The sequence below is a fragment of the Vulpes lagopus genome, chromosome 1, assembly GCF_018345385.1.
Source record: "Vulpes lagopus strain Blue_001 chromosome 1, ASM1834538v1, whole genome shotgun sequence".
NCBI lineage: Eukaryota > Metazoa > Chordata > Mammalia > Carnivora > Canidae > Vulpes > Vulpes lagopus.
The window spans coordinates 127775851-127802282 of record NC_054824.1 but is presented as its reverse complement, the minus strand read 5'-3'; the positions used below and the strand labels follow the sequence as shown (position 1 = coordinate 127802282).

Sequence of the window (26432 nt, the reverse complement as noted above, 5' to 3'; positions counted from 1 at the left end):
ATCATACAATATGTACTCCTTTGTGTCATTTCTTTCAATGAGCATGTTTTTAAGGTTTATTTGTGTTGTAGCATTGCATCAGTTCCTTTTCTCTTTTTATGGCTAAATAATATTGCATTTGAATGTGCACATTCTGTCTATCTATTTGTATTTTTACAGATAGCCCCATGCATTGTTTTCACTCTTTTGCTACTGTAAATAATGTTACTGTGAATATTCATGTCCTAGTTTTTGTGTAGATATAGGTTTTCATTTCCTGTGAGTAGTAGTGAAATTTCTGGATTATATGTTAATTATGTGATTAGCTTTTTACGAAACTGTCCAACTATGTTCCAGATTTGCTGCACCATTTTATGTTTCCACTAGTAGTGCATGAAGGTTCCAGTTTTCTTACATCCTTGGCAACACTTGTTATTTTTCTATCTTGTTTATTTTGGCCATCCTAGTGGGTATCTCATTGTGATTTAAGTTTGCATGACTATAGTGCCTAATGATGTTTGGCATCTTTTCATCCACTTATTGACTATTTATGTATTTTCTTTGGATAACATCTATTCAAATCCTTTACCCGCTTTTTTTCTGGTGTTTGTCTTTTTATTATTGAGTTTTAAATGTTTTTAAATTTTTTTGGTAGAAGTCCTTATCATGTGATTAGAAAATATTTTCTCTCATTCTGTAGGTTGTAATTTCATTTTCTGTATGTTATTTTTTAAAGAGCAAAAGTTTTAAATTTGATTAGTAAGTTCTATTAATTTTTCTTTCATCATTTATGCTTTTGGTGTTAGAAGACATCATTGCCTGACCCAAGATCATAAAGATTTATTCTACAGTTTTCCTATAAATAGTTTTAGTTCCTTAGGTCTGTGATCCAGTTTGAATTAATCTTATATAATATGAGGTATGAGGTATGAGGTAAGGGTACAAATTCATTTTTTATTGAGGATATTTAATTGTCTCAGCACCCTTGAAAAGACTATTTATTTCTCTTGGAACTTTCTGAAGTCTGCTCAAAATTGGCTAGCCACAAATGTAAAGGCTAATTTATGGGATTTCAGTCCTATATATGTTTATCCTTATGCCAGTACCACTCTGTCTTGATTGTTATATCTTTGGTAAATTTTGAAATTGGGAAATGTAAGTCCTACAACTTTGTTGCTTTTCAAGTTTATGTGGGTCTTTAGGTCCCTTGCATTTCTATAAGGATTAGTTTTTAATTTCTGAGAAAAAAGCTTTTTGGGATTTTAATAGAGATTACATTGACTCTGGTGAATTTTGGAAATTTATCTTCTGATCCATGAAGATGGTACATCTATTATGAATGGAAATAGTTGCTTACTTTTGTTTTCAGATTTTTTTTTTTTTTATTGCTGGTATATAGAGATGCAGTTGGCTTTTGTATGTTGATTTTGTATCTTGGAACCTTACTGAATTCGTTTATTTTTGATAGTTCTCATAGTGGATTCCTTCAGATTTTCTATGTACAAGATCAAATCATCTACAAATAGAGACTCTTGCTCCTTCCTTCCCAATCTAGAAGCCTTTAGTTTGTGTGTGCGCATGTGCAATTGCCCTGTCTAGAAAGCCCCCGTATAATGTTGAGTTGAACTGGTGAGAGAGGGCATCATTGTTTTGTTCCTGATGTCCAAGGAAAGCATTCAGTCTTTCTCCATTAAGTATGATGTTGCTTGTAAGTTTTCCATAGATGCCCTTTATCATGTTGACCAAGTTCCTTTCTATTCCTAGTTTGTTGACGGCTTTTAATTGTAAATAGAGGTTAGATTTTGTTAATTGCTTGCATCTATTGAGATAATCATGTGTTTTGTTCATTATTATTTTTTTAAAAACCACTTTATTGAAGTGGTTTATTGTATGTATTGACATACAAAAAGCTGTACATATTTAACATATACAACTTGATGAGTATGAGTAAGTATACATCTGTGAAATCATCACCACAATCTATGACAAATCTATCCATCATGTCTAAAAGTTTCCTTTCATCCTTTTTATTTGTTATTTGTATTATTTTCTTATGATAAGAGCACCTAACATAAGATCTACCCTGTTAGCAAAAATTTTAAGTATATAATATAGTATTGTTAACTATAGGCAGTATGCTACATAGATCTCTAGGACTTATTTTTCTTGTTTATCTTTATTTTATACTATATTAATGTGACTTTTTTTTTTAATTCTAGGTCTTCAGTTTTGCTTGTGATGCCTGCAAAAAGGTGATATTTAATGTACCTTCCAAGCTAGAGGCAGACAAAATAGTTGGCAGAGGTGAGAAATTTCAAAATAAGTGTTTTTAAAACAGAAGTTTAGTTTACTTATGCAGAAGAGTGCATGTTATCCAATTTTTGCCTTTTGGTTTTACCCTTAATCTATTTATTCTTAAATACAATTCAAGATACTTTTAAATTCTATCCTGTTCTTTATAAGTCCATTGAATCCTGCTCCAAATGTTCTAATCTACATTTTTGTAGTTGTTTATGTTTTAATAGCTTAAGGATTACATAAAGAGTTACATGTAGGGCGCACCTGGGTGGTTCAGGTCGTGATCCTGGGGTCCTGAGATCTAGCCCCACGTTGGTCTCTGTGCCGGCTGTAGAATCTGCTTGGGATTCCCTCTCTTCCTCTGCTCCTCCCTCCACTCACGCATGCTGTAAATAAGTAATTAAGTAAGTAAGTAAGTAAGTAAGTAAATAAATAAATAAATAAATAAAATCTATAAAAAAAAGTAAAATGTAGAACATAACCCTTTCATTATCCTAGTATTCTAAGCATTAGAGAAGTAGAGATAAGTTGCTGAGAAAATCAGCAGGTTTTGTTTGCTTTTTTTTTTTTTTTTTTTATCAATACTAATGCTGCATTGAGGAATGTCACAAGATGAGCCATTCCATTCAAAACTGAACTTAATCAACCATTTCAACATGGAGAAATTAGAGAACTTTATAAACTTTCCCAACAGCTGGGAAACTCTACCTGGGTGGACTTTACATGTGATGTAGGGAATGTTAGAGGAAAGCATCTTGTTTTGTTTTATTTAAAAGGATATAGCTTATCCCAGACATACCAAATTCACCTTTTCAGCAAAGTGTCCCATTTTCTGGTTAAATGTCTCATTTGATTTTTATTAAGCAAAGGTCACTTTAATTCCTATGGGAAGGAAGAAAAAAGAGGATGTAAAAAAGAGAACAGGGAGAGGCCAAGAGGTTCACATTATGCTAAACATGGGAAGATGAGAGAAATATGTCATCATTCCTAAAGATGTTCACTTCTTTTTGATCCAATGTTTCCATCTGTGACAGATTGGGATTAAAGTGACAAGGCTTTACATGGGTAACCATAATCCCTTGAGAGGTTATTAAATGAGCATTCATGTATCAGTTTGGTTGTTGTTAAAACTGAATGTTGAAGAATGAGATGAATTTGATACTCTTGATAGGAGTTTTGAACTGCTTAAATTGATATTTATGTTGTATTATTTTTACTAGGGAAAACTCCAGGGAGAGAAGATACACTCTAGAGTTTGAGTGAGGGGTCCTGGAAGGTCAGGAATAGGAACACACAGAACTGTGGGTGGAAGGGGAGCTGATGACTGGCAGGAGGCCTGTAACAGAAAAGTGCCAGTGGGAAGATTTCAGTGATAGACTTTTCTTATTGGACTATTTACCAAATTCATTCCCTCTGTTCCTCTTTGGGCTCATGTCTGTAACTTCTGGTTGAGTCTTAAATGACTCAGACTATAGTGTTAAGGAAAACTACTCTGTTTGTTTATTCAGCTGTGCGTGGGGGGTAGCACAGCTTTGTCATGATTGCAACACACACGCCTCTGTGATAGGGACATCATTTTCATTAACTTTTAGAAGCATATAAAGGTATAAAAACACCTTACTCAATACATGTATAAAGTCAAGAATTATTTTTTAACTGAAAGACAATTATCATTTATTTATTTATTACTTTATTTTATTTTTATTTTTTTTTTAAATTTTTGTTTATAGTATAGATAGTCACAGAGAGAGAGAGAGAGAGAGAGAGAGAGGCAGAGACATAGGCAGAGGGAGAAGCAGGCTCCATGCACCGGGAGCCCGACGTGGGATTCGATCCCGGGTCTCCAGGATTGTGCCCTGGGCCAAAGGCAGGCGCCAAACTGCTGCGCCACTCAGGGATCCCTATTTTATTATTTTTTAAAGATTTTATTATTTATTCATGAGAAACAGAGCAGAGACATAGGCAGAGGGAGAAGCAGGCTCCCCACAGGGAGCTCAATGTGGGACTCGATCCCAGGACCCTGGAATCACACCCTGAGCCAAAGGCAGATGCTCTCAACCACTGAGCTACTCAGATGTCCCAGGTTAATCATTTTTTTTATACATGTAAAGAAATGGGTTCAGATATTTGGTTAACGCAGAGGACTTGGTTTATTTTATTCTACTTCATGATTTTGAAGAAAATGTATACATTGTTTTCACACTTCTTTTTTCTTTTTTGCTTCTGTTTCTACTTTACTGCTTGGAAACTTTTGCTTGCAGTGAATTTGAAAGAGTGCCTCAGGTCTGCAGACCTCATCCAGTCGGGTGACCCTGATTTCAGAGTTCTAGATGATGGATCAGTCTACACAGCTAGCCCTGTGGTGTTGTCTGATGAGAAAAGATCCTTCACCATATGGCTTTCTGACACTAAGACACAGACACAGAAAGAGATTAAGGTGCTCCTGGAACATCAGAAGAAGGTATTCAAAATGCAGTGATATTTCTAGGCATGTTTTTCTTTTCATTTAAATTCTTAAAAGAAAAGATTTTATTTATTTATTCATGAGAGACACACAGAGAGAGGCAGAGACATAGGCAGAGGGAGAAGCAGGCTCCATGCGGGAACGCAATGTGGGACTCGATCCTGGGACCCCAGATCACTACCTGAGCTAAAGCTCAACCACTGAACCATCCAGGTGCCCCTCATTTTAAATACTTTCATTAGAAATTGCCAAGAGGACAGAGGGATAAATCAGTTTTTATCCTCTTCTTTTCCCTCCCGTTCAGTTTGCTTTCCCTTCCTCCCTCTGTCTCCCACTTCTCCCCCACCAACACTGGCTAAACATTGGCTTTGGGTTTTGCTTTGTTAAATCTAAATGGCACCTTCTTTGGGTCTTCAACCCCCCGGAGTCTAACTAATTGCTTTTGTGTGTCATTGTCAGTTTAGTTACCCCTCTTTTATAAGCATTTGGATTTTTTAAATTTGTGCAAACAATTTATCTATTGTTATGTCAGGGCATGAATTGATTGATCCCTTTTGTGCTTATAGCCCCAGTAATACCTAACTCAAGTCAGTAGGTATATGTTAATGTTAAGAACAGGGTTTCCGGTGCATAAGAGGTTGATTTCAAGTGTCACAGTGACTGTGATGTTAAAATCCTGAAGTGTGGATAAGTATGAATGAATGTATATTTGGCATAGTATTGGCTGTCATTCATGGCAGTTCTAGATTCTACATCTTGAGTCCATAAGGAATGCCATTGTGAAAGTAGTCACAAAAATGATTAAAGATTTAGGCTGGATTACAATGAATGGATGCTAAATGAATTCATGACAAAATTAATTTAAATGACTATTTAGCCCATTAATAAATATTCAAGAAAATTATTTATTGATTAATTGTCAGGAAATAAAGCGGCTTTCTTGCAACACCATGAAATAAGATGGAAATCGCTGAAAAGTCCAATGGGGCTTTTTGTGGGAATGGAAGTGTTCTGTAACCTGCACTACCTGATATGATAGCCTAATATTAATGGTTAATGAGCACTAGACATGCGGCTACTACAAACGAAGGGTGGCACTTTATATTTTATTTAATTATAATCATTTTAAGTTTAAATAGTCACATATGTCTAGAGCTACCATGTTGGAGAGCACAGATGGGAGTGTTAAGGGAATGAAGAACATGCCTTTTCTTGCTCTGGTTCTCCTGAGAGCATGAGGTTTTAGTAGAAAGAACGGGCTGTCTTTAGAATGTTCTAAAGAGGACTTGTTCCCTATCTCTATGAAGGAAAGAAGAAAAACAGTGCAGTGATGATTTCCCTCACCTGAAATTTTGGTCAGGTTAGAATGGTATACAAAATGAAATTCGTCAGTATGAAACCTTTAAAATGTGACTACATTCTTTCTTCCCCATCTAATCAAAAAGACCTTATTATTTGGCCTGTAGCTTCAGTGTGGAAACTCCCCAGATTGAGCCTCCAGGGAGGCATGAGCTTTATGGATTGTCTACTTCTTTTCAAATAAAGTCGGCTGGGATGCTTTTATTTATTTAATTTTCTTTCTCTAAATTCAGGTGCTGAGGAAAAGACATACTAAAGAAGCCGTTCTCAGGCGTTCCAAGAGGAGATGGGCTCCTATTCCCTGCTCAATGCTAGAGAATTCATTGGGCCCATTCCCATTATTTCTTCAACAAGTAAGTTTTACAGTCTTTCTTTTGATTGGGTGTGTTTTAATTCCTAGATTTTGTTTTGTCCAGGTTTCATAACTCTTTAGACATTTAAAAAGAAAGAGATTTGATTTAAGATATTCAGGAAGTATAATAAAAGTGAGTAAAATGAGAAAATCACTAAAAAACTACTAATAATAATGAGAAGGACTGCAGCCATTAAATTATCTTTATGACTTTATTCATTCATTTAGCAGCTGGCTATTGAGCACCTACTATGTCCCATCAGAGGCACTGCTCAAAGTACAACACTAGAAATAAATTTAGCCATACCCTGGCTCTCATGTACGTCATCAGCCTAGTAAGGAAGACAGAAGTAGGCACACGGTTCCGATACTGAGTGATAGGTGCTGTATTAGAGATGATTTGGGTGATCTGAGAATTCATGGGATCAGCACCAAGTTCTGGGATGAAATGTGGTACAAATCAAGAAAAGACTTTGAGGAGGAAACATCTGAGCTAGGACCTAAAGGATGGCGAAGTGTTGTTCATGTAGATAATTGTAGAAGAAGAAGAGGGAGGTACAGAGGTGAAGGCGAACACCTTAGCAGCCCCCTGGGTAGCTCAGTCCTCCTGGGTATGATGGGGTTGGGGCAGGGAGATGAGGCACAAGAGGCAAGTAGAGGTCAAACCATAAAGGGGCAAGTGTGTCCTGTCAGAGAATTTAACTGTTTCCTAAAACAAGGAGAAATTTTTAACCAGGTCAGGTTTACTTTGCATAAAGATCTAAATGGAACATAGACACTGAAAGCAGTTGTTAAGGTAGGGCTCTGGTTGCTTGCTTGCCTTTTTCTATCACTGTACTTGAGGTTTCATTCCAGTGGTGTGACCTGACCCCTTCTTGTTAATGTTTTTAACTATCCTTTCAGTTTCTTTCATACTTCAGTGGTATACCTTTTTCCTTCTTTTCAAATTTTGTACTTTAACCACTCTGGAGGCATATTAAGAAGCGATTCCCGATTACCGGAGTTGTACGGATCATAACTAATTTTAGCCTGTGCCTTGCTAAGCCAGTCACTATATCTCAGTCCTTACTTCCTTGACATGTGTACATATGACATAGCTGACCCTTCCCTCCTTCTCCCAGTACTTTCTTCACTTGCCTTGTAAGACGCCACTCACCTAGTTTTCTGCTTACCTCACTGGCCACTCTTAGGCTGTTTTGCTGGTTCTTCCTCATTGCTATGTGCCTACCCCCTCCAAACTTTGGACAGAGTTCTGGGCTCAGCCCATGAATCTTGTCTCTTGTTTATTTATATTCACTCTAGTGGTAATTGCATCCAGTCTCATAGCTTTAAGTACTGTTGTCTGTTGGAGACTTAAGGCCTCATATTTCTGGGACAGACTTCCTAATTAATATTTCTACTTAGAAACTTAATGGACATTTCAAACTTGACATACACAGCACCAAAAGTTTGGATTTTTTCTTAAACACATCCTCCTGTCCCAGTTAATGACACCTCCATTCTTTCTGTTGTGGAGTATTAGAGTTTGATAGGTAAGGTTTTGCTTGTGGAGAACATACTTCTAAGTAGTTAACAGATGGAGATTTATTACAGTGTATGAGTAGTTTACAGAATTGTTGGAGGGACTGAAGAAACAAACTTTAGTTGAACTTTCAAGAGTGAATCCAGGCTACACTGCAGAATCCATAACCAAGGGACATGTTTTCTCCATGATGGGGTAGCCACTAATTCATTAGTAACCAAAGTGCCACTGAGTGGCTTAAGCATGACAAGAGATTTATTTATGTTCTGTGAAAGTAGGAGCTGGTAAAGAGATTCTTTTTTTTTTTTTTTTTTTTTTTTTTTTTTTTTTTTTTTTTTTTTTAAATTTTTTTATTTTATTTATGATAGTCACAGAGAGAGAGAGAGAGAGAGAGAGAGAGAGAGAGAGAGAGAGACACAGGCTCCATGCACCGGGAGCCCGATGTGGGATTCGATCCCGGGTCTCCAGGATCGCGCCCTGGGCCAAAGACAGGCGCCAAACCGCTGCGCCACCCAGGGATCCCTGGTAAAGAGATTCTAATTTGAAAAATCACCAAGGACCTAGACTTCTTTCTTTTTTAGATTAGCCATCTCTGCAGGTTTAAGATGGCTCATTGTTGTGTCCAAATGGAGGAACACTTTTTCATAGAAGAAAAGCTGATATGATGGAATCTCTAGCTATTGGTATTGATGATGGAAAAACAAAAACTTCTGGAATTATTGAAGCACTTTATAGATACTATCAGAATGCTGCCACAGATGTGAGACGCGTGTGGCTTTCCACAGGGGTGGATCACTTTCATTCATCTTTTGGTGACAAAGGTTGGGGTTGTGGTTACAGAAATTTCCAGATGCTACTTTCATCATTACTGCAAAATGATGCTTATGATGATTGCTTGAAAGGTATGTCAATTCCTTGCATTCCAAAAATTCAGTCTATGATTGAAGATGCATGGAAGGAAGGTTTTGATCCACAGGGTGCCTCTCAACTTAAGAACAGGTTACAGGGAACAAAGGCCTGGATTGGAGCATGTGAAGTATATACACTCCTGACCTCCCTACGGGTAAAATGCCACATTGTTGATTTTCATAAGTCAACTGGTCCTTTGGGTACCCATCCTCGCTTATTTGAATGGATATTGAACTATTATTCTTCAGAGAGAGAAGGGAATCCAAAAGTAGTGTGTACATCTAAACCTCCTATCTATCTTCAGCATCAAGGTCATAGTCGAACAGTTGTTGGAATTGAAGAGAGAAAAAATCGAACGTTATGTTTACTAATATTTGATCCTGGATGTCCTTCTCGGGAAATGCAGAAACTATTAAAGCAAGATACAGAGGCTAGCAATCTCAAACAACTTCGGAAATTTGTGGGAAATTTAAAACATAAGCAGTACCAGATAGTGGCAGTAGAGGGTGTTCTTTCTTCTGAGGAGAAAATTGCCAGGAGACAAGCTTCTCAAGTCTTCACAGCTGAGAAGACTCCTTGAAGAATTAAGCATTGCAGTGGTCATGGGATTTTACTTTCTTTTCCAAATTCAGATACTATAAACTCCCTCATAGTGCTTACGAATCTGAATTCTCTAAATACTCAACTTACAATTTCTGAAACATCCAAATCATACCTCGAGTACCTCACTGTTTAGAAACTATTTCAATAAACTGTTTTGTTTGCAAAAAAAAAAAAAAAAAAAAAAAAAAAAAAAAAAAAAAAAAAAAAACTTTTTTCAAAGTTTGGTTATTTTAATGCAAGTTCACTGTTCAGGGTAGTACGGATATATTAAGTGGTTCATTTCCATCCTGAAGAAAACACTAACAGTATCTTATGTAATTTTGTCAAATTCAAACATGACTCTGACCTTTTTCAAAAACATTTTCTTAATATATCTTGATAAGATTATTTCTGGAAAAAAATTTTAAACCTTTAAGTAGTTTGGAAACATCTGCCTATTTGCTCATTCCTCTGGGCACAGACTTTCAGAGCATTTATCCCACCTGTACTGAAAATCTCTGTTCTCCCAGCTGGTGGTAGGGCTGCTTGATGGAGGTGATCATGGGAAAATGAGGAGCGAGCAAGCTTTGTAAATTACTTCTAATTCTCTTAATTAGTATGCTACGATCCACCCCAGCTTCTGCAAGGTCAGACATGCAAGACAAGTACTTGGCCAAAAAGCAGGATTCTAACTAGTGTAAAAATAGATTTTAAATAAAATAGAATCTCTATAGGAAAGAGAATTAGGTTATGCTTTACATTCCCACTCTTGCTTTTTTTTTTTTTTTTTTTTTTTTTTTTTTTTTTTTTCCAGAAGTGTTTAATTGGAGGATTCCTTTTCATGATGAATCAGACAGCCTGACTTCTTAAACCTGACACAGACCATCTTCAGCCTTCCCCAGACATGCTGAAATGGCAGGAAAATGGAAACAAACACCTATCATCAGTATTCATGCTAGTCCTTTTTTGTATGCTCTGTCCATCAGAAGAAGGGAAAAAAAAGTTTTATGACTCATTGTTTTTCAAGGATGCTGCTTTCTCTGCAGTTTTTCAGGTTGTTTTTAGATAAGGTTTTCTCCTTGTTTATACACTGCCCACTGGAGTTCTTTTTATATCCCAGGTTTGTAGTTTAAGAGCCCATCAACAAACTTCATAATACTATTTTCTGCTCAATTGCTTTTGGTGCTTTTTTTTTTTTTTTTTTTTTTTTTTTTTTTTTTTTCCAGTGGAAAATTTTTATTTCATAGTTTACAAATTTAAGTCATTTAACACGGGTACAACAGAAACGTGTGAACGTGAACCCTACACCACCCCCAAAAAGCATATGAAAACACACAAGGATAGGGAAATTCAAAACTAAGTTGCCTAAACGTACAATTTTCAAACTAAGCCTATCATTAAGGTCCGCGGCTTCAGTAGGAAAGCATGGTCCGTGAGTAGTGATCATGCAAGTCCACCTGGAGGGCACTCTGATCCCTGTTCAGCTTCAGCGCCTCGGAAAGGAGGCTGCGCAGCCGCTCGACACTATCAACCAAGCGGTTCACCTTTGGAAAAGTAATGAGTCTTTCCAGGGGCACGTAGAATTTCTTTCCCACACAGTAAGGCTTGGGGGAGCTCTCAATTTGGGCCCTTTGAGCGTCGGTGACGATTAATCCGTACCGTGGGACGCAACTGTCTTCTGGCACCAATCTACCGTTCACCTTTTTCTTCGGATCGACGATAAACCTCAGTCTCATAGAGTTGGAGGCTCTTAACACCTCTGCGCTCAGAACTAACAGGAGGTTTTTCTTCTCCTGTAAACTGGGATATGCTGTTGTAAAAACAGTTTCATAAACATGTTCCTCTGGTGTGGAAATGCATGATTCAGTTGCCTTTGCTTCGTTTTTCTGGAAGACCCCTATCTGGGTACAGTACCCAACATGCTCAGCTCCTGCTGGTGGAGACCCCACACCAGTAAACTCTACTGAGTAATTGTAGAGATTTGCCACATCCGAAGCCCAGGTCTGAAACTGCATTCTGTTCCACTCAAATTTGTGATCTAAGTGTCTAAAGGTTGATGCTGGAAACAGGGGATTGAATTCAGAGTTTGGTGTGCTGATGATGATGATACGTGGGGAATAATAACCAAATACAACTTCAGGAAACTTGGCCAGATCTTCAGAATCTAAATGTTCTATCAATTCAATACATGTCATCTAGTCAAATCCAACCAAACGAGAGTCCTTCTGTACAGCAGAGCCACGATACAAGTGGTTTTTTTTTTTTTTTTTTTTTTTTTTTTTTTTTTTTTTTGGAAGAGTAAATTAATTTTATTGACTGATGAAAAACTAAAGTGATAAGAAGTATGGATAGTAAACAATAATCATTGAGTTCTGCTGGAATTCTATTTTTCTTCTTTCCACTTTAAGCCAAAAGGACATAAAATTATAGACTGTTAGTGAGCTCATCATTTTAAGTTTCTCCAACAAAAACTGCATAGTTTAGCAGTTGCACAGCATTAAATATATACATTTTTGCAAAACCCTGAAAGTTTTAATTTTTGTGTTGACCTCATAGGCTAATGGAATCACCTACACTGGTCGGATTCAGAGTTTCTTTTCCCTTTTCTGCCACCCTGGTATTTGGCTAGTTCTGCTTGTAATACTTTCACTTTAGATCTTTCTTGTTCTAATGCAGCATGAAGTGAAGTCACCTGTATAGTTAGCTCATTCTTGATACTCTGTGATTCATCAACTTGCAGAAGTATTTCTGCTTTATCTTTCATTTCACCTTCCTGAAGCATTTTCAGTAACTGTGCATTTCTTGCCTTTACTTCTTTATACTTTGCCTCCCACTGAGTGATCACATTTTTCAGCTTCTGGATTTCAGCATCTTTCCTTTCAAGTTCCAACTTTAGTCTTTCAATTCTTCCATCTTTCAGAACTACTTCCTCAGTCTTTTTACTAATGTGATCTTCAGATTGAAAATCTTTGAGTGATACTGTGAGAGGTTTGTCTTTTCCTTGATGATTCTTCCTTTTATCTTTTTTATTCACAACTTTTGACTGAGTTCACTTTCCAGGGTACAGTCTAGATCTTGCATATATAATTTTTGCTCATATCCCATTGACCCAGTCTTTTCATGTGCCATACCTAATTGTAAAGGAACCTGAGAAATGTCTTTCTTTTGGGCAATCATGCACTCAGCTATAAATTCTAATACAAAGGAACATGGGAAGAGTAGATATTAGGAGATACTCGCACTCTCTGACATAATGTCATCTTCATAGCACACATCCAGCCCATCAGCAAATCCTGCTGGCTGTACCTTCAAATTATATCCAGAATCTAAGCATTTCTCACCACCTCTACTGCTGCCATGAATTCTTGCAGTAACTAATGGTCTTCCTTCTGCATTTTTGCTTACCCATCCACCCATTTTTAGTCTTAACAAAACACCAAGTATTATCATTTTAAAATATCAGTTACATATTTTACTCTGGTCTCAATTTTCCAATGGATTCCCACCTGACTACAGGGAATAGTCAACACCATTGGAATCACTTACATGATGTGGCCTCATCTCCTACTTCTTGCCTGCTAGCTTTCTCTGCTCCAACCACAGTGGCCTCTTTACTGCTCCTTGAACACTCCAGGCAAAACTTTGTTTCCTCGGCCAGGAAGAGTCTTCCTTGTTTATTCTTCTGTGTCATTCTTTTAATTTTTGCCAGTTTTCCTCTCTAAGGAACATTCAAATTAGTATTTCCTTTACCAGTATATGAGAGTCCTACATGGCATGGCTCCTGCTAACAATGGGTATTATTATTCTTTTGTATCTTTGCCAAATCTCTAGATGGGAAATTATGGTTTATTGTTTTTAATTACATTTCCTTTGGTTACTCTTTCTGTTGAACATTATTTTCTTTAAATCTGAGCAGTTTAAAAAATCTTTTGCCAAATGCTCCTTATTGTTTTGGGTGTTGATGAAGTGATAAATGTGATTCTAATTTTACTAAAGGCTCTTTAGTAAAATTAAAAAAAAGTAAAAACTATAAATGCACAAGCTACATTTTTTAAAAAATAGCATTTTAACAGATTTTAACTTAAAATTTTTACATATATATTCTTTTCCTTTTAGGTTCAATCTGATGCAGCACAGAACTATACTATCTTCTACTCAATAAGTGGGCGTGGAGTTGACCAAGAACCTTTAAATTTATTCTTCATAGAAAGAGACACTGGAAATCTGTATTGTACCCGGCCTGTGGACCGTGAAGAATATGATGTTTTTGATGTAGGAGCTTTACTGATATACATGATTTTAAATGATTAAGCTATGTTTCTTTTGCTACTCCATGGACTCTTTCCTATATTCTTACATTCTTTTCTTAGACTCAAAGGAAATAGATTGTGCTATTTTGGAATATTTGGTCTGCTCTTTATCTTAACTTCTGTTAGATATGCCTAAAATGAAGCAGAGAGGTTTATTTGCATTTGTATGTAAATTCTAGTACATTTCCAAGAGTTGGTTTTGTTTATGAGGTACTTTCTCTCCCTGGTCATGCTATATTTTTTTCCAGGATGTAGCCACCATTGATTAGATGGGTCTTCTTCCCTCTTCTGCTCTGGGTTTTTTCTTTAATTTTTGTTGTTTTTGTTGTTGTTCTTCCTTCCATTTGTGTGATCCTCTGATCATTTCTGAGAACTAAATAAGGAAACAAAAGTGGGAGACCAAACCCAAACAAGGTCAATAAGCCAGCCTTCTGATATGGATAAGCTAGCTTATGGTCAATGAGGAATAACTCAGTTTTCAGTGTAATATGGTAGATTCTCTGGGGTCATGTGGTCATCCCAGTGGTACAGGGGGGTGATGTTTCTCCATAAGAAAGAGGGATTCTCTTCTTAGAAGAAGGAAGAAATGCTGGTCAGCAAATATGACTGATGTTTACCACATGACATTTCATTGATTTTGAGTGGAAAATTTTCAACTTGGTGTTGTAATCACATGCTGAATAGAAGTACATTCTGTTTGCCATTACATTGCCCTTTGATTAATTGGCAATGCAGAAACTGGTAAACATGTTTTGTTAGAAAAATCTCTTACAAATATGTGATCTATGAGGTAAAACAATTAAAAGGGCTTGTTAGTTACAGGATGGAGAATTATGGCTCTAAGTAGATGATGTAGTAGGGATCTTTCCAATTGCAGTGAGTTTAATTATTCTCCCCAATATAGCTTTCTGATTATGGAGAGAATAAGGACTATAATCTGAGTCTAATGGACAGAGTTGTCTCTGACTTTACTGTACTCTGGAGTTTTATTTGAAGTGTAGCCATTTCTACCAAATGCTGGATGCCTCTTACTGCGTTTTCAGTGTTTTTCAATTTGATGCTTTGATGATTAAAAATAATTTAATAGAAATTTTAAGTGGTCAATTACTGAAAAGATTTTCAAAGAAGGTAGCAGATGAAACACAGAGTTCCCTCTTGCTAAAATATAATATCAGTCAACTATTGGTCTTGCTTTTTCCTGTTTTCCAGTTGATTGCTTATGCCTCAACTGCAGATGGGTATTCAGCAGACTTACCTCTTCCACTGCCCATCAGAGTGGAGGATGAAAATGACAACCACCCTATTTTCACAGAAGCTATTTATAATTTTGAAGTTCCAGAAAGTAGCAAACTTGGTAAGACCATTTTTTTAAATTGAACTTTTTTGCATGTATTTTCCTTTTTTTTGTTATTTGTATTTTTTCTTCTAGGAAATGTATATTCATTTCCTTTGTTTTCACTTTCCTTGGTGTTTATCTTGCTCTTAACTGTTTTTTTTAAATCTACTTAAAAATGCTTTTTACATATTAAGGATACTAACCTATTGTTACACTGCAAATATTTTCACAGTGTATTGTCACTTTTCAGTTTTCTTAAAGCTACTTTTTGAGGTAAAGAAGCTCAGGACTTGCATTTAGTTAAATCTATCCTTACTAGACTCATAGTGGTCTTTTCCTTTCATACTTTATGGTAAGGAAACTTTCAAAAATAAAGTGTCTTATGTTAAGTATGTTTGTGTACATTTTTTGAGACATTGGATTTTTTTATGCCCAAGACCAGATTGTCCTGATGATATTGAACCAGTCAGTATCTATTTACCAGAATACACTTATCCTATCATGTCCAAACAGAGTATAACCTACAGATTATTACAGGAATTTGGTGTTGTCAATATGATACCAATTAATTATACAAGCAGGTAACAGTTTTTCAAGCTTTGAATTATATTTAGTTTATATACTTTATCATTTTGTGGGTTTGTCACTGTTCTCATCTCTTAGAGAGGACAGAATAGAATTACAGAATACAGAATAGAATTATAATAAAATTAAAATCAATACTGATATTTTTATTAGGTTTTCTTTAGAGAGGTGTTAAACAACATTACTGAAAATATAATTTTTTTAAAGCTCTTATTTGTATTATTTTTTTTCTTAAAACTACCACTTTACTGCTTCCAATTTAGAATGAATACAGGGATAAATTTAGAAACACATCACACTTGTTCAGACACTTGGAAAACCAAGTGTTCAGGTTAGTTGGCCCTTAAAATGGTGGCATACATGATGTCTTCTGAGACTTAAAAAAATGGAAAATAACCATTCACATAAAGTTGAAAGAATGTGAACTCATTCATAAAGGATGGTTTTGGTCACTTGCCTATTAAAATTTCTAGTAGTTACTTAGATCTTCACTAGATTTTAATATCTGCTATTCCCCTTTATATTTGACATTGATGATTTGATGTGAGAGATGTTAGCCTCTTTATTACTCATATGGTACAATTAAAAAAATAAAAGTTGTGCATTTGGAGTTTAAGAAACCTAGTTTTTGATTTGGGGTCTGTTATTAATTCACTGTGGGAAATGGTGGCAGTCCCTTTGAGTTCCCTGGCCTGTAAAAGGAGTTAATTGCATTAGATGACCTATAATATTTTTAGCTTCACAGCGACTATGACTCTTGTACAACTTTTCTTTTTTTCAAAGAGAGATCATTGGTTTTAAAGTCTTTCTTGAGGATTCTGTTCTCTGTGATCATGACAGACAATAATCCAGGGCAAATACTTTGATGCCCTGACTAACCGGAGGCACTGGAAGCATCCCATGTAAGAAGGTTCAGACCAGTTTGGGCTGTGATACTCTGGACTACTAGGTGTGCTTGAATTTGCCATAACTCACACACAAAAGTTTGGACAAAGGGTGTTCAACTAACATTTAAGTATAGTACTCATAAAAGGTTCTGAAGTCAAGATTTTAGGAAGATTTTCTGTGATAAGTAAAGCAGTTCTTATCCAGAGAATTAAAATAATGTTTGTGTCCTGTTGGTAAAATTTCAGAAAGAAGATACTCTGCCTTACAAAGATCGGTAACTTTTTTTATGCGAACATAGATGAATATCATTTGTTTTCTTACCATTACATGATTACTTCATGTCTTCATATTGATCCACTGCAAAAATCTTGTCATTAGATAATTATAAATATCTAATTGGACATTCTCTCTTTCTTTTTATATATATGTGTATATATATATATTCATTTATTTAGACACATACATATATACATATATTAAAGACACGTTATGGTGAAAAATTATTTAAAACTAATATTTTCTTGCATTAATTGGTTTTTATTTCCTTTAAATACAGTATTTCAACAAATATATGTATTGTAATTATTCTTGATTGCCATTTAAATAAGTTTTTAGGATTTACTATCAAACATTTTTTTAAAGATTTATTTATTTATTTGTTTATTTATTTATTTATTTGACAGAGATAGAGAGAGAGAGAGAGAGAGAGTGCTTACATGAGCAGGGAGGGGCAGAGGGAGAGAGAGAAGCAGGTTCCCTGCTGAGCAGGGAGCCTGACAAAGGGCTCCATCCCAGGACCCTAGGATTAGGACCTGAGCTGAAGGCAGACGCTTAGCCAACTAAGCCACCCAGGTGCCCCAGTATCAGACGTTCTTAACAGTGAGCAAAGTAAAGGTGTACCTTGATTCCCAGCATCATAGTGTTTTAAATTATAAATTTGAAGTCTTCTTCATTGATGCTATCTAAAGATGGAACACCTCCGAGAAGAAATAACATTTAAAATTATATTGCCACTGTCATTGTTAAAATTTGAAAAATAAGGGTGCCTGGGAGGCTCAGTGGTTGAGTGTGTCTACCTTTGGCTCAGATTGTTACCCTGAGGTTCTGGGATCAAGTCTCACATCAGGCTCTCTGCAGGGAGCCTACTTCTCTCTCTGCCTATGTCTCTGCTTCTCTGTATGTGTCTCTCATGAATAAATAAATAAAATCTTTTAAAATTTGTAAAATGTAATACTCCTAAATGTATTTTGCACTTCTGGAAATTAAAGACTCTTTTTTCTCTTTTTAAACATGTAGGTACTACAGTGGGAGTGGTTTGTGCCACAGACAGAGATGAACCGGACACGATGCATACACGCCTGAAGTACAGCATTTTGGAGCAGACCCCTAGATCCCCTGGGCTCTTCTCTGTGCATCCCAGCACAGGTGTCATCACCACAGTCACTCATTATTTGGACAGAGAGGTAGCTTTCCATTCCATAGAACATCATTTTTCCGGGAGCTGAGACCCATACCCCATTTACTGTAGTTTGCTCTCCTTTAGTCTTAGGCATTTCTATTTTATTTTATTTTATTTAGGTGTAAGACAATAAGACTTCTGGTAACATTACCTATTGTTTTTTTAAAAAATTTAATTTATTTTTTATTTTATTATTATTTTTTAAAGATTGGTGTTTAGAAGGAATGGGAACAATATATATTTCTTATGAAAGTTGCTATTGTTAAATATTATTCTATTGTTACATGTGGCTAGTTGATTCCAGTTCAGTGAAGGCTTCAGTTCTCATGTGGGACAATTAATTTCCTTGTTTCAGAGTTCAGATCATACACTGATCCCTATTTAGTTATTGATATGTGTTTTTTATCAGGAATGAATGAGTTGATGAATTATTATGAAATCTATAACACTGTTTGGATGATAGTACTAGAATATTGTCAGGTATATAGCACTTTATGTTCAAATTCTTTATGCATAATTGTATTTGGTCTATATAATTTCCTCGTTTGACTAGATGGGTATTCCATCCAATCTATAGAGGACAAACATGACAGAAAGCTTGATTAACTCACCTAAGTCAAATTAATGCACTGAATCTCCTAATTTTTGTTATTGTTGCTCTTTTTTGTCAGCCTATGTTTAACTCAGAGCCCTGAACTATTGACTGAGGCAGGTTAATCAATTTCATGTGTACAAAATAGCTCTTTTAGAACACCTCAGTGGTTCCCACTGCAACTAGAATAACACAAATAAAGGGATCAATATGACTTGGAGAAATAATGTACAGAAGAAATCCGTGGAATTTGAAGCCAAAGAAAAGGAAAGGATGATGAGAACCCATAAAAAGGGATAAAAATTTGTACAAAGGTTTTATTTGTCATTTTTTTTAATTTGTTTGTGTGGTCAGGATATTTTAGGTGAGAAAGCACATGATGGTAATAATAAATGGGAGAGATTGAGGGAGGGCCTGTATGAGTGTGTTTTTGTATATGTGCAATAGGTAGAGTATGTAGTTAATCAAATGAAAACAAGCATTTTCCCTCATTTTTTACACACTGACAAATGAGGCTTAGAAAATAAATACTTTGAGAATATACAACTTGTATAGATTTGTGGTCAGACCCACGTCTCTTTTCCTTTTTTTTTTTTTAAGATTTTATGCCTTTTATTCATGAGAGACGCAGAGAGAGAGGGGCAGAGACACAAGTAGAGGGAGAAGCTCCCCATCCGCATGGGGAACACGATATGGGACTTGATCCCAGGATTCCAGGATCATGCCCTGAGCAGAAGGCAGATGCTCAACCACTGAGCCACTCAGGTGTCCCCATGTCTGTTTTCCTGATCAAAAAAAGTCAACAGGATTTTTCAAGGAACAACCACAAAGTGTGTTGTGGGGACAACACAGGAAATAAATGAACAAGGGAGATAAAAAACCAAAACAAAACAGTGTATTTAGAGGAAGAGAAAGAAAGATATCAGTGAGTGAGCCTAAAAGAGGAGCATTTCAGGGTGGGAATATTTGTTGCCAATGTGGAAGGGTGATGGGGAAAATGAACACTGGAGGAAGAAATAGGAAGTTGAAAATGGAGAAAAGTAAAAAAAGCAAAAACAAAAGGAGTGGCTTAAAAATAGAAGAGAAGGGCAACACAGGTAATTGTGTCATAACATAATGAGTTCATTTCATCATCACTCTACCATTTGCAAAAACTCTCTTCACTGAAGTCAATAGTGACCTCTTAATTGCCACATTCACCTGTTGCCTGAAGCCTCTGTCTATTGTTGGCACTTAACTAAAACTCATCTTTTCCTTGGTTCTGTTCCTGTTTCTTTGGTCTTTCTTTTTTTGTGTCATTTCCTAGTCTTACTTCCCCATGCTTGAAATGCTGCTGTTCTTAAATCTTCAGCTCTCCTCATCCTTTAACCTCTTCTAGATAATGTGATTCCTGCTGTAATTTCAACCACCATCTACATACTAATGACCCCCAGATTGGTATTTCTGGCTATGAACTCTCTTGTAGTATGGGGCCAAACATCCAAGTGCCTTCTGAACCTTTCTCCTTAGATTTGCCATGGGCACATACAATCCAGTATATCCCAAACACAAGTCATTCCTTTTGACCCTGCTTCCTAATTTTGCTAGTGTTCACTTCCTCAGAGAACTGGCTCTCCTTCTGCATTTGCTGCAATGATTGATAATACATCCTCTGCCTATTCAAATAGGATGGCTAAGCATCATTCTCAGCTCTGTCTTTTCTCTTAAATTTTATATAGAATCTACCATCATATCTTATTAAATGTTAACGCCCAGGGAACTTGCCTGTTACCCTTTCTCTGTGTCCTCATGGCCATTGTGTCAGATTTGCATCAACTGTCTCACACCATTTCAAGAGTTCTTTAACTGATTTCTTTGACTTTCAGCTCAGTTTACTGCAAATTATGGTAAATCTTCTTTAAGAAACTTCTTTTTAACACTTAGGTGTTCTTATTTTCTGCCCCTCCCCATGACTCCCATAAAACTTTTCCTTATTACCTGCTACTTAACATATAAATCTAAATTCTTAGTATGGCTCTTTGTAATTTAACCTCTGTTTACCTTTTTGGCTTCTCCCTGTCTACCAAATTCTTAAAATAGTATGCAAATATAGAATCAAATAAAAGCATGGATACACATAAATAGAAGAGGGTACAATTGAAATTTCATTTGTGGAGATCCCTGGGTGGCTCAGCGGTTTAGCGCCTGCCATTGGCTCAGGGCGTGATCCTGGAGTCAAGGATCAAGTCTCGCATCAGGATCAAGTCTGGCATCAGGCTCCCTGCATGGAGCCTGCTTCTCCCTCTGCCTGTGTCTCTGCTTCTCTCTCTCTCTCTCTCTCTCTCTCTCTCTCTCTGCCTTTCATGAATAGATAAATAAAATCTTAAAAAAATTCATTTGTGAGTCAAAGCAAATGTTTTTGAAACTAATTAAATACTTGTTTTGTTTTCAGACTGTAGATAAGTACTCACTGATAATGAAAGTACAAGACATGGATGGTCAGAATTTTGGATTGGTGGGTACATCAACTTGCATCATAACGGTAAAAGATTCAAATGACAACGCACCTACTTTCAAACAAAATACTGTAAGTGCACAGTTTCAAAATCTATCTCTTGTTAACCAGGATTGGTTATTTAATATGAATTAATAAAATACATCCCATACTTTGAGGTATGTATGTTTATTTTATAAATAAAATTAAATGGCTGACATTGAAATTTCTTTTACTTATTCATTGTAGTATTTATATTATCTCCTTCTTGTCGAAGACAAACAACATTTGCCCTCATTTATAATGAAGTTCTTTCATTTCAAAGATAACCCTTAATGAGACAGTACTTGTGATTTATGGCTTTAAAATAAACTAGATAAAAAGTGTAAGAACCAATACTCTTGGAGTGGAAAAAATATTTTACTTTCTTTGTAGAAGTTCTCTTTATAAAGTAAGTTTTTAATGAGTTCTTTCTGTTTCAGTATGAAGCATCAGTAGAGGAAAATGCGTACAATGTGGAGATATTACGAATACCTATAGAAGATAAGGATTTAATTAACACTGCCAATTGGAGAGCCAATTTTACCATTTTGAAGGGCAATGAAAATGAACATTTCAAAATCAGCACAGACAAAGAGACTAATGAAGGTGTCTTGTATGTTGTAAAGGTACAGTAATAATAATTGACAACTTGGCAGGCTAACAAGTTCTGTTCACCTAATGGTTTAATCAACTAAATAGTTTCAGATCAAAGACTCCACAAGTTGGAATAGAGCTTTGTTTAGTCCAACTGTTCCTATCTAATGCAGTCTTTCTTCTATAATTTTGCTGCCAGTCATTAGTCACCTAGCTTATGCTTGAACATTCTTAGTTCTAAGGATCTCTATATCTCCATTGGCAGCTGATTCCATATTTGGAGAGCTCTCATTCTTACAAGTCCTTATTTCTACCGTGCCCAGATTATTCTCCATATATATATATTCCCCAAATTATTCTCCATATATATATATTCCATGGCTGGATTCTGCCTTTAATGGTCTAGGTTCCATCGCTAATGGAAGAACTAGAATTCGTTTGAAAAGATTGCTATTTTCATTTGAAACTTATCTTCTCTACGATAAATATTCCTAATTCCTTTATTCCTTGCATGACATAATTTAGAAGCCCATAATCTTCTCTCTCTTTCTCTCTCTCTCTCTTTCTCTGGAATATATGCCTGGTTGTATCTGATCTTTTATAGGTGATAATTGAGGGTGAAATATAGTGTTATATCAGACAGCACTGAAGGAGCTGACTCTTTATCCTGTATATATATTTTTGGTTGCATTGTTTTATTCTAGGGTCCAGGTTATGAGGGCAGAAAAGGCCCTATTTGGGAAGGACCCTTGGTTTTACTATGTAACCCAGAATAAGAAAGGAAATGTCCTATGGACAGGTGAAGCAGTCATCCATTGAATAAAGGAAGTTTTCCTGCCAACAACAATGTGGAGACTTTGATACATAAATATCTAGTTATAATTATTTGCTCTGTAAAAATTTCCAGAGATTACATAATAAGACTTGGCAAGTTCTACTTGGATGTGAATAGTCAAATGTATTTGTTCCAAATTACTCTCAACATTAAACTTCTATTTCAGTTTTCTCTAATATGATATGCTCAAATTGAATACTAAAACCAAGTACTTAAGAAAAATGAAACTTTTAACTGATAATAGTAGGAAAAGAAATAAGCAGATGATACTGATCATTGTTCCTCTTCATTGGTACACCTCAATCCAGTTTTATTTGGACTCTCCAGAAAGCAGAACCCAAGACAGGTACCTCAATGAAAGGAATTATTTAGGAAGTGGATTCCAGGAAGCCAGAGTAAAAATGGAAAAGTAAGACAGGAAAGAATGAAAAGCCAATCAAGTCTGCATTATTGACCTAGTCCCCTCTGGTGTTCAGTCATACAATAAACCACGTAGAATGTACTTCAGAATTATCTCCTCCAAAAGTGGTATCTGGAACATTTATCCTTCAACTCCATTGATACCCATGCCTCATTGGTGGAAGGCTGCCTTTAGGGAACCTCAGCGCTTCCTGCACTTCTGGGCTTGGCTGTGTCTGCTAGGGGGAGAGCACTCTGGCTTTGGAGAGACTTTGAATGTGAAGAGCTGAATCTTTGTGTGCTTGAGATGTGAGTCTATCAGCATAAATGGGGGAGTGTCCACCACAGCTGCAGCTGAAGTTGGGTAGGCTAAAGGTCTGTGGTGTATAATTCTTATGAAAAGTGCTGCTATGCATCAATTTGCAAAGTTAGGCATACCTATGTAGTCAGGCATCAATTTTGATGTGTTTGGCAACAGATACTCTGTAAAATATTTCTCCTGGACACCTCTTTTGCCCCCCTCACCGCCATCTTAACTTCTTTCTAGAAGTAAGTCAAAGGAGTAGTTTGAATTCTAAGATGGAAAGATTATGCCAACTGCAGTAGCTCAAGTCAAAGACCCAAGCTCAGACCTTTTAGAATGTTCTGTATCTGCTGCTTGATTAGAAGACTAGTCCTCACTTCTCTCTCATTCAAGTCCATTATTAAAGTCCTATTATTATTATTTTTAAATCAGTGATTTCATCTTGCTTTGGAAGGCAAAATTTAAGTAACACTGGGAATTAAATTTTTTGAGTTTTTTTAAAGCAATACAAAATGAATTTTAATAAACTTTCTCAAAAGAATATATTCTAAAAAATGTAGTACATTCCATTTTTTCATATTCAGAGTGGATTTTTTTCCCCCTCAAAGAATGTTGATCACATTAAGAAAAATGTTTCCAAATATTTTCAGAAATTATAGCCTATAATATCCTAGAATATTTCCCACTCTGGGTGACTAATAAACATGTTTTATTTTTATTATTATTTTTTAAAGATTTTATTTATTTATTCATGAGAGACACAGAGAGAGGAGAGAGAGGCAGAAGCACAGGCAGAGGGAGAAGCAGGCCCCATGCAGGGAACCCGACTTGGGACTCGATCCTGGGTCTCCAGGATCAGGCCCTGGCCCAAAGGCGGCGCTAAACCGCTGAGCCACCCGGGCTGCCCCCCCTCCCCCCAATCTGTTTTATTTTTGATGAACAACTTCTGGTTACCATCTCAGGATTCCCCAGTAGGGAGAGCAATTATATGGTGATACTTTACTTTTTTGTCTTTGGTTCAGCTTAAGTTAATTTCACATATGAAGAATAAAGAAAATCCCCACCATAAAATTTATGTACATTTATTCCCATTATCTTTAAACAGAAGATAGTTGCACTTATATTTTATAATTACATCCTAGTTCTTATATCTAGGAAGTGTTTTCAGAATTTTAAAAGCAATTATCAAGTACTGATCACCTTTCATGTCAAGGGAATGACATAAGTACCTTATGTAGTTTATAACTAATTGTTGCATCCTCTTTAGGATAAGATATTATTATTATCCCCATTTTACAACTTATAAAGATACTTATAATTTTCTTCTTTTGCACAATTCCTATTAAGTTTTTATATTGGTATTTGACTTGGCTTATAAAAATAATTTATTTTGTTTCTTTTCCCACATTTTGAAATTGTAAACAAAACAAAAAATGCTAGATTCAAAAGATTTATTTTTAACCTTTCTAACAACCCTGTGGTTGTTCCTCTCATTCTTCCCATTTCCAGATGAGGAGGCTAAGTCGAAAGAAGTGAAGTCACCTGCCCCAGTTCATATAGATAGGAAGTGATAGAACCAAGATGCCAACTCAGACATTCCTGAAGCAGAACCCTTCCTCACAACCACTGTACTGCTCTTCCAGCTGGAGACTCTTGGGTCACATTCCCTTTCTCTCTCCTCTTTTCCATATGTGGGTTACTTAGCTTGATAAAACCATGACTTGCACAAGGGGGTATTTTCTTTTAAACTTGAATTAATTTCTATTTCTATGTTTTTATTTCTTAAGTTATCTCCTTCCTCTCTTCATCTCTCCTTTTAGCTCCTCTCAGAATTTTACCTTCTCTCTTTCTTTGAGCCATTCATAATAGTCTCTAACGTGTTGGTCAATAAAATATGCGTTTTCCATGGTATACTTTCCTTTCTATATTTTATGCAAACCCTTAGAAAACTTGAATTCATCACATAGCTCCTTTGGTAGCCACACTGGTCTTTAAAGATATCTTAATCCTTTTCCGTGCTCAAGATTTGTGTTTGTGTACCTAAGTTATATCTTTAAGTACTTTCTAACCTTGATGAGGCATCTTTTATTTTAAAATCAAACACTGTATAATCAAGGCATTTTGAAATCCATCATTCTTTCAGTAGGCTACTTACATAATGATGGCTGGGAATGAACTTTTTTTATTCATTTATACCAAAAAGAGTTAAAGAATCAGAAGTTAAACCAAAGATTGCTTATATGTACTTCTTTTATCTGAACAAAGCTTCCAAACATTGCCTTGCTAGTTGATGTCTCCTATTATTGCATTAAATTGGCTGTTAACAAAAAATGTCACTGTTTTCTTTCAATTGTCTGTGTGGCAGCCTGAGAGATTATTATATCCTATAGTATAAAGCACTCACTATGGGCTTACAATATTAAATCTTGTTCTTGTAACAGTTGTGCAGAAGACAAAACTGAGTTTCAGAGAGATTAAGACACTTACCCAAAGTGATGCAGCTAGGATGCAGTAGGACAGGATCTGAACCTAGATCTCTTTTATTCCAAGTACCACGCTCTTAAGCACCATGTTAAATTGCTTTGCATAGTTATGTGATGGAAAGTTAGCCTCTGTATTATCTATAAATCATAAATACTTCTCTCTGTCTCCCTAATAGCTATTCAATTATAACAATGAAAATGAAAACACTTGGTAAACTATAGGATATTATTATTATATTTTTAGAAGTCTTACATGTGTGTGGGGCTAGTGTTACAATTTTCTATATTGGATAGCTTTTCTGGAACTGTAGAGCATGAGCTGATACAGTCTTTAGTAGCTCAATCCTGGGTGACATCCCTACATTTCATTTCCATTTGAGCAGCAGCAGTAGTGCACATTGGTTTGAGTGAAGAAGATATTGTTGTTGGTCATTCTCAATGTAGAAGGTCCACCACAAAGCAGCACTTCATCTTCTAGGGAGTTCATAGCGTCTCAGTGCAGATATAGGATATTTTTGCACTTTTAAAAAAATAATTAAAACATAAAGCTTACCCTATGGTGGAAGAGAATTCTTGTTTTTTCATTAATCATTGATTTCACATCCCACCAGATTTTCAGTCTTGTGGAGTTTTAGCCTCTAAAGCAATATCCAGTATAAGCCTTGAA

General features: G+C 35.9%; 4 protein-coding genes across 6 annotated transcripts in view; 2 read left to right on the top strand and 2 right to left on the bottom strand.

The window, feature by feature from the left end:
• The window catches only part of DSC3 (desmocollin 3), a 53696-nt gene that overhangs the window by 7697 nt on the left and 19567 nt on the right, over nt 1–26432 (top strand). For 2 of the 3 annotated variants that reach the window (XM_041724272.1, XM_041724282.1), the window contains exons 2-9: nt 2199–2283; nt 4539–4738; nt 6334–6453; nt 13582–13737; nt 14985–15129; nt 17881–18047; nt 21067–21201; nt 21591–21776. In XM_041724272.1, coding sequence (XP_041580206.1) covers nt 2199–2283; nt 4539–4738; nt 6334–6453; nt 13582–13737; nt 14985–15129; nt 17881–18047; nt 21067–21201; nt 21591–21776 — 1194 coding nt within the window. Of the gene's footprint in view, nt 1–2198; nt 2284–4538; nt 4739–6333; nt 6454–13581; nt 13738–14984; nt 15130–17880; nt 18048–21066; nt 21202–21590; nt 21777–26432 lie in introns of those variants that run through there. The other variant, XM_041724292.1, reaches the window with a different exon arrangement.
• LOC121472601 (zinc finger-containing ubiquitin peptidase 1-like) lies at nt 6901–9649 on the top strand. The gene is made up of 2 exons (XM_041723845.1): nt 6901–7063; nt 8607–9649. The coding sequence occupies exons 1-2, from the start codon at nt 6901–6903 to the stop codon at nt 9461–9463; spliced, it is 1020 nt and encodes a 339-aa protein (XP_041579779.1). The 3' UTR covers nt 9464–9649.
• Nucleotides 10706–11711, bottom strand: LOC121472562 (small RNA 2'-O-methyltransferase-like; the record flags this gene model as incomplete). The annotated part of the gene is given in 1 exon segment (XM_041723777.1): nt 10706–11711. A coding segment is annotated over 1 exon segment (834 nt), but the record flags the coding sequence as incomplete, so codon positions are not given.
• On the bottom strand, nt 11735–12882 carry LOC121472544 (G kinase-anchoring protein 1-like). Its single transcript, XM_041723736.1, has 2 exons — nt 12702–12882; nt 11735–12516 (listed from the first exon to the last, which is right to left on the bottom strand). Exons 1-2 carry the CDS (start codon nt 12880–12882, stop codon nt 12032–12034), a joined length of 666 nt encoding a protein of 221 aa, XP_041579670.1. The 3' UTR covers nt 11735–12031.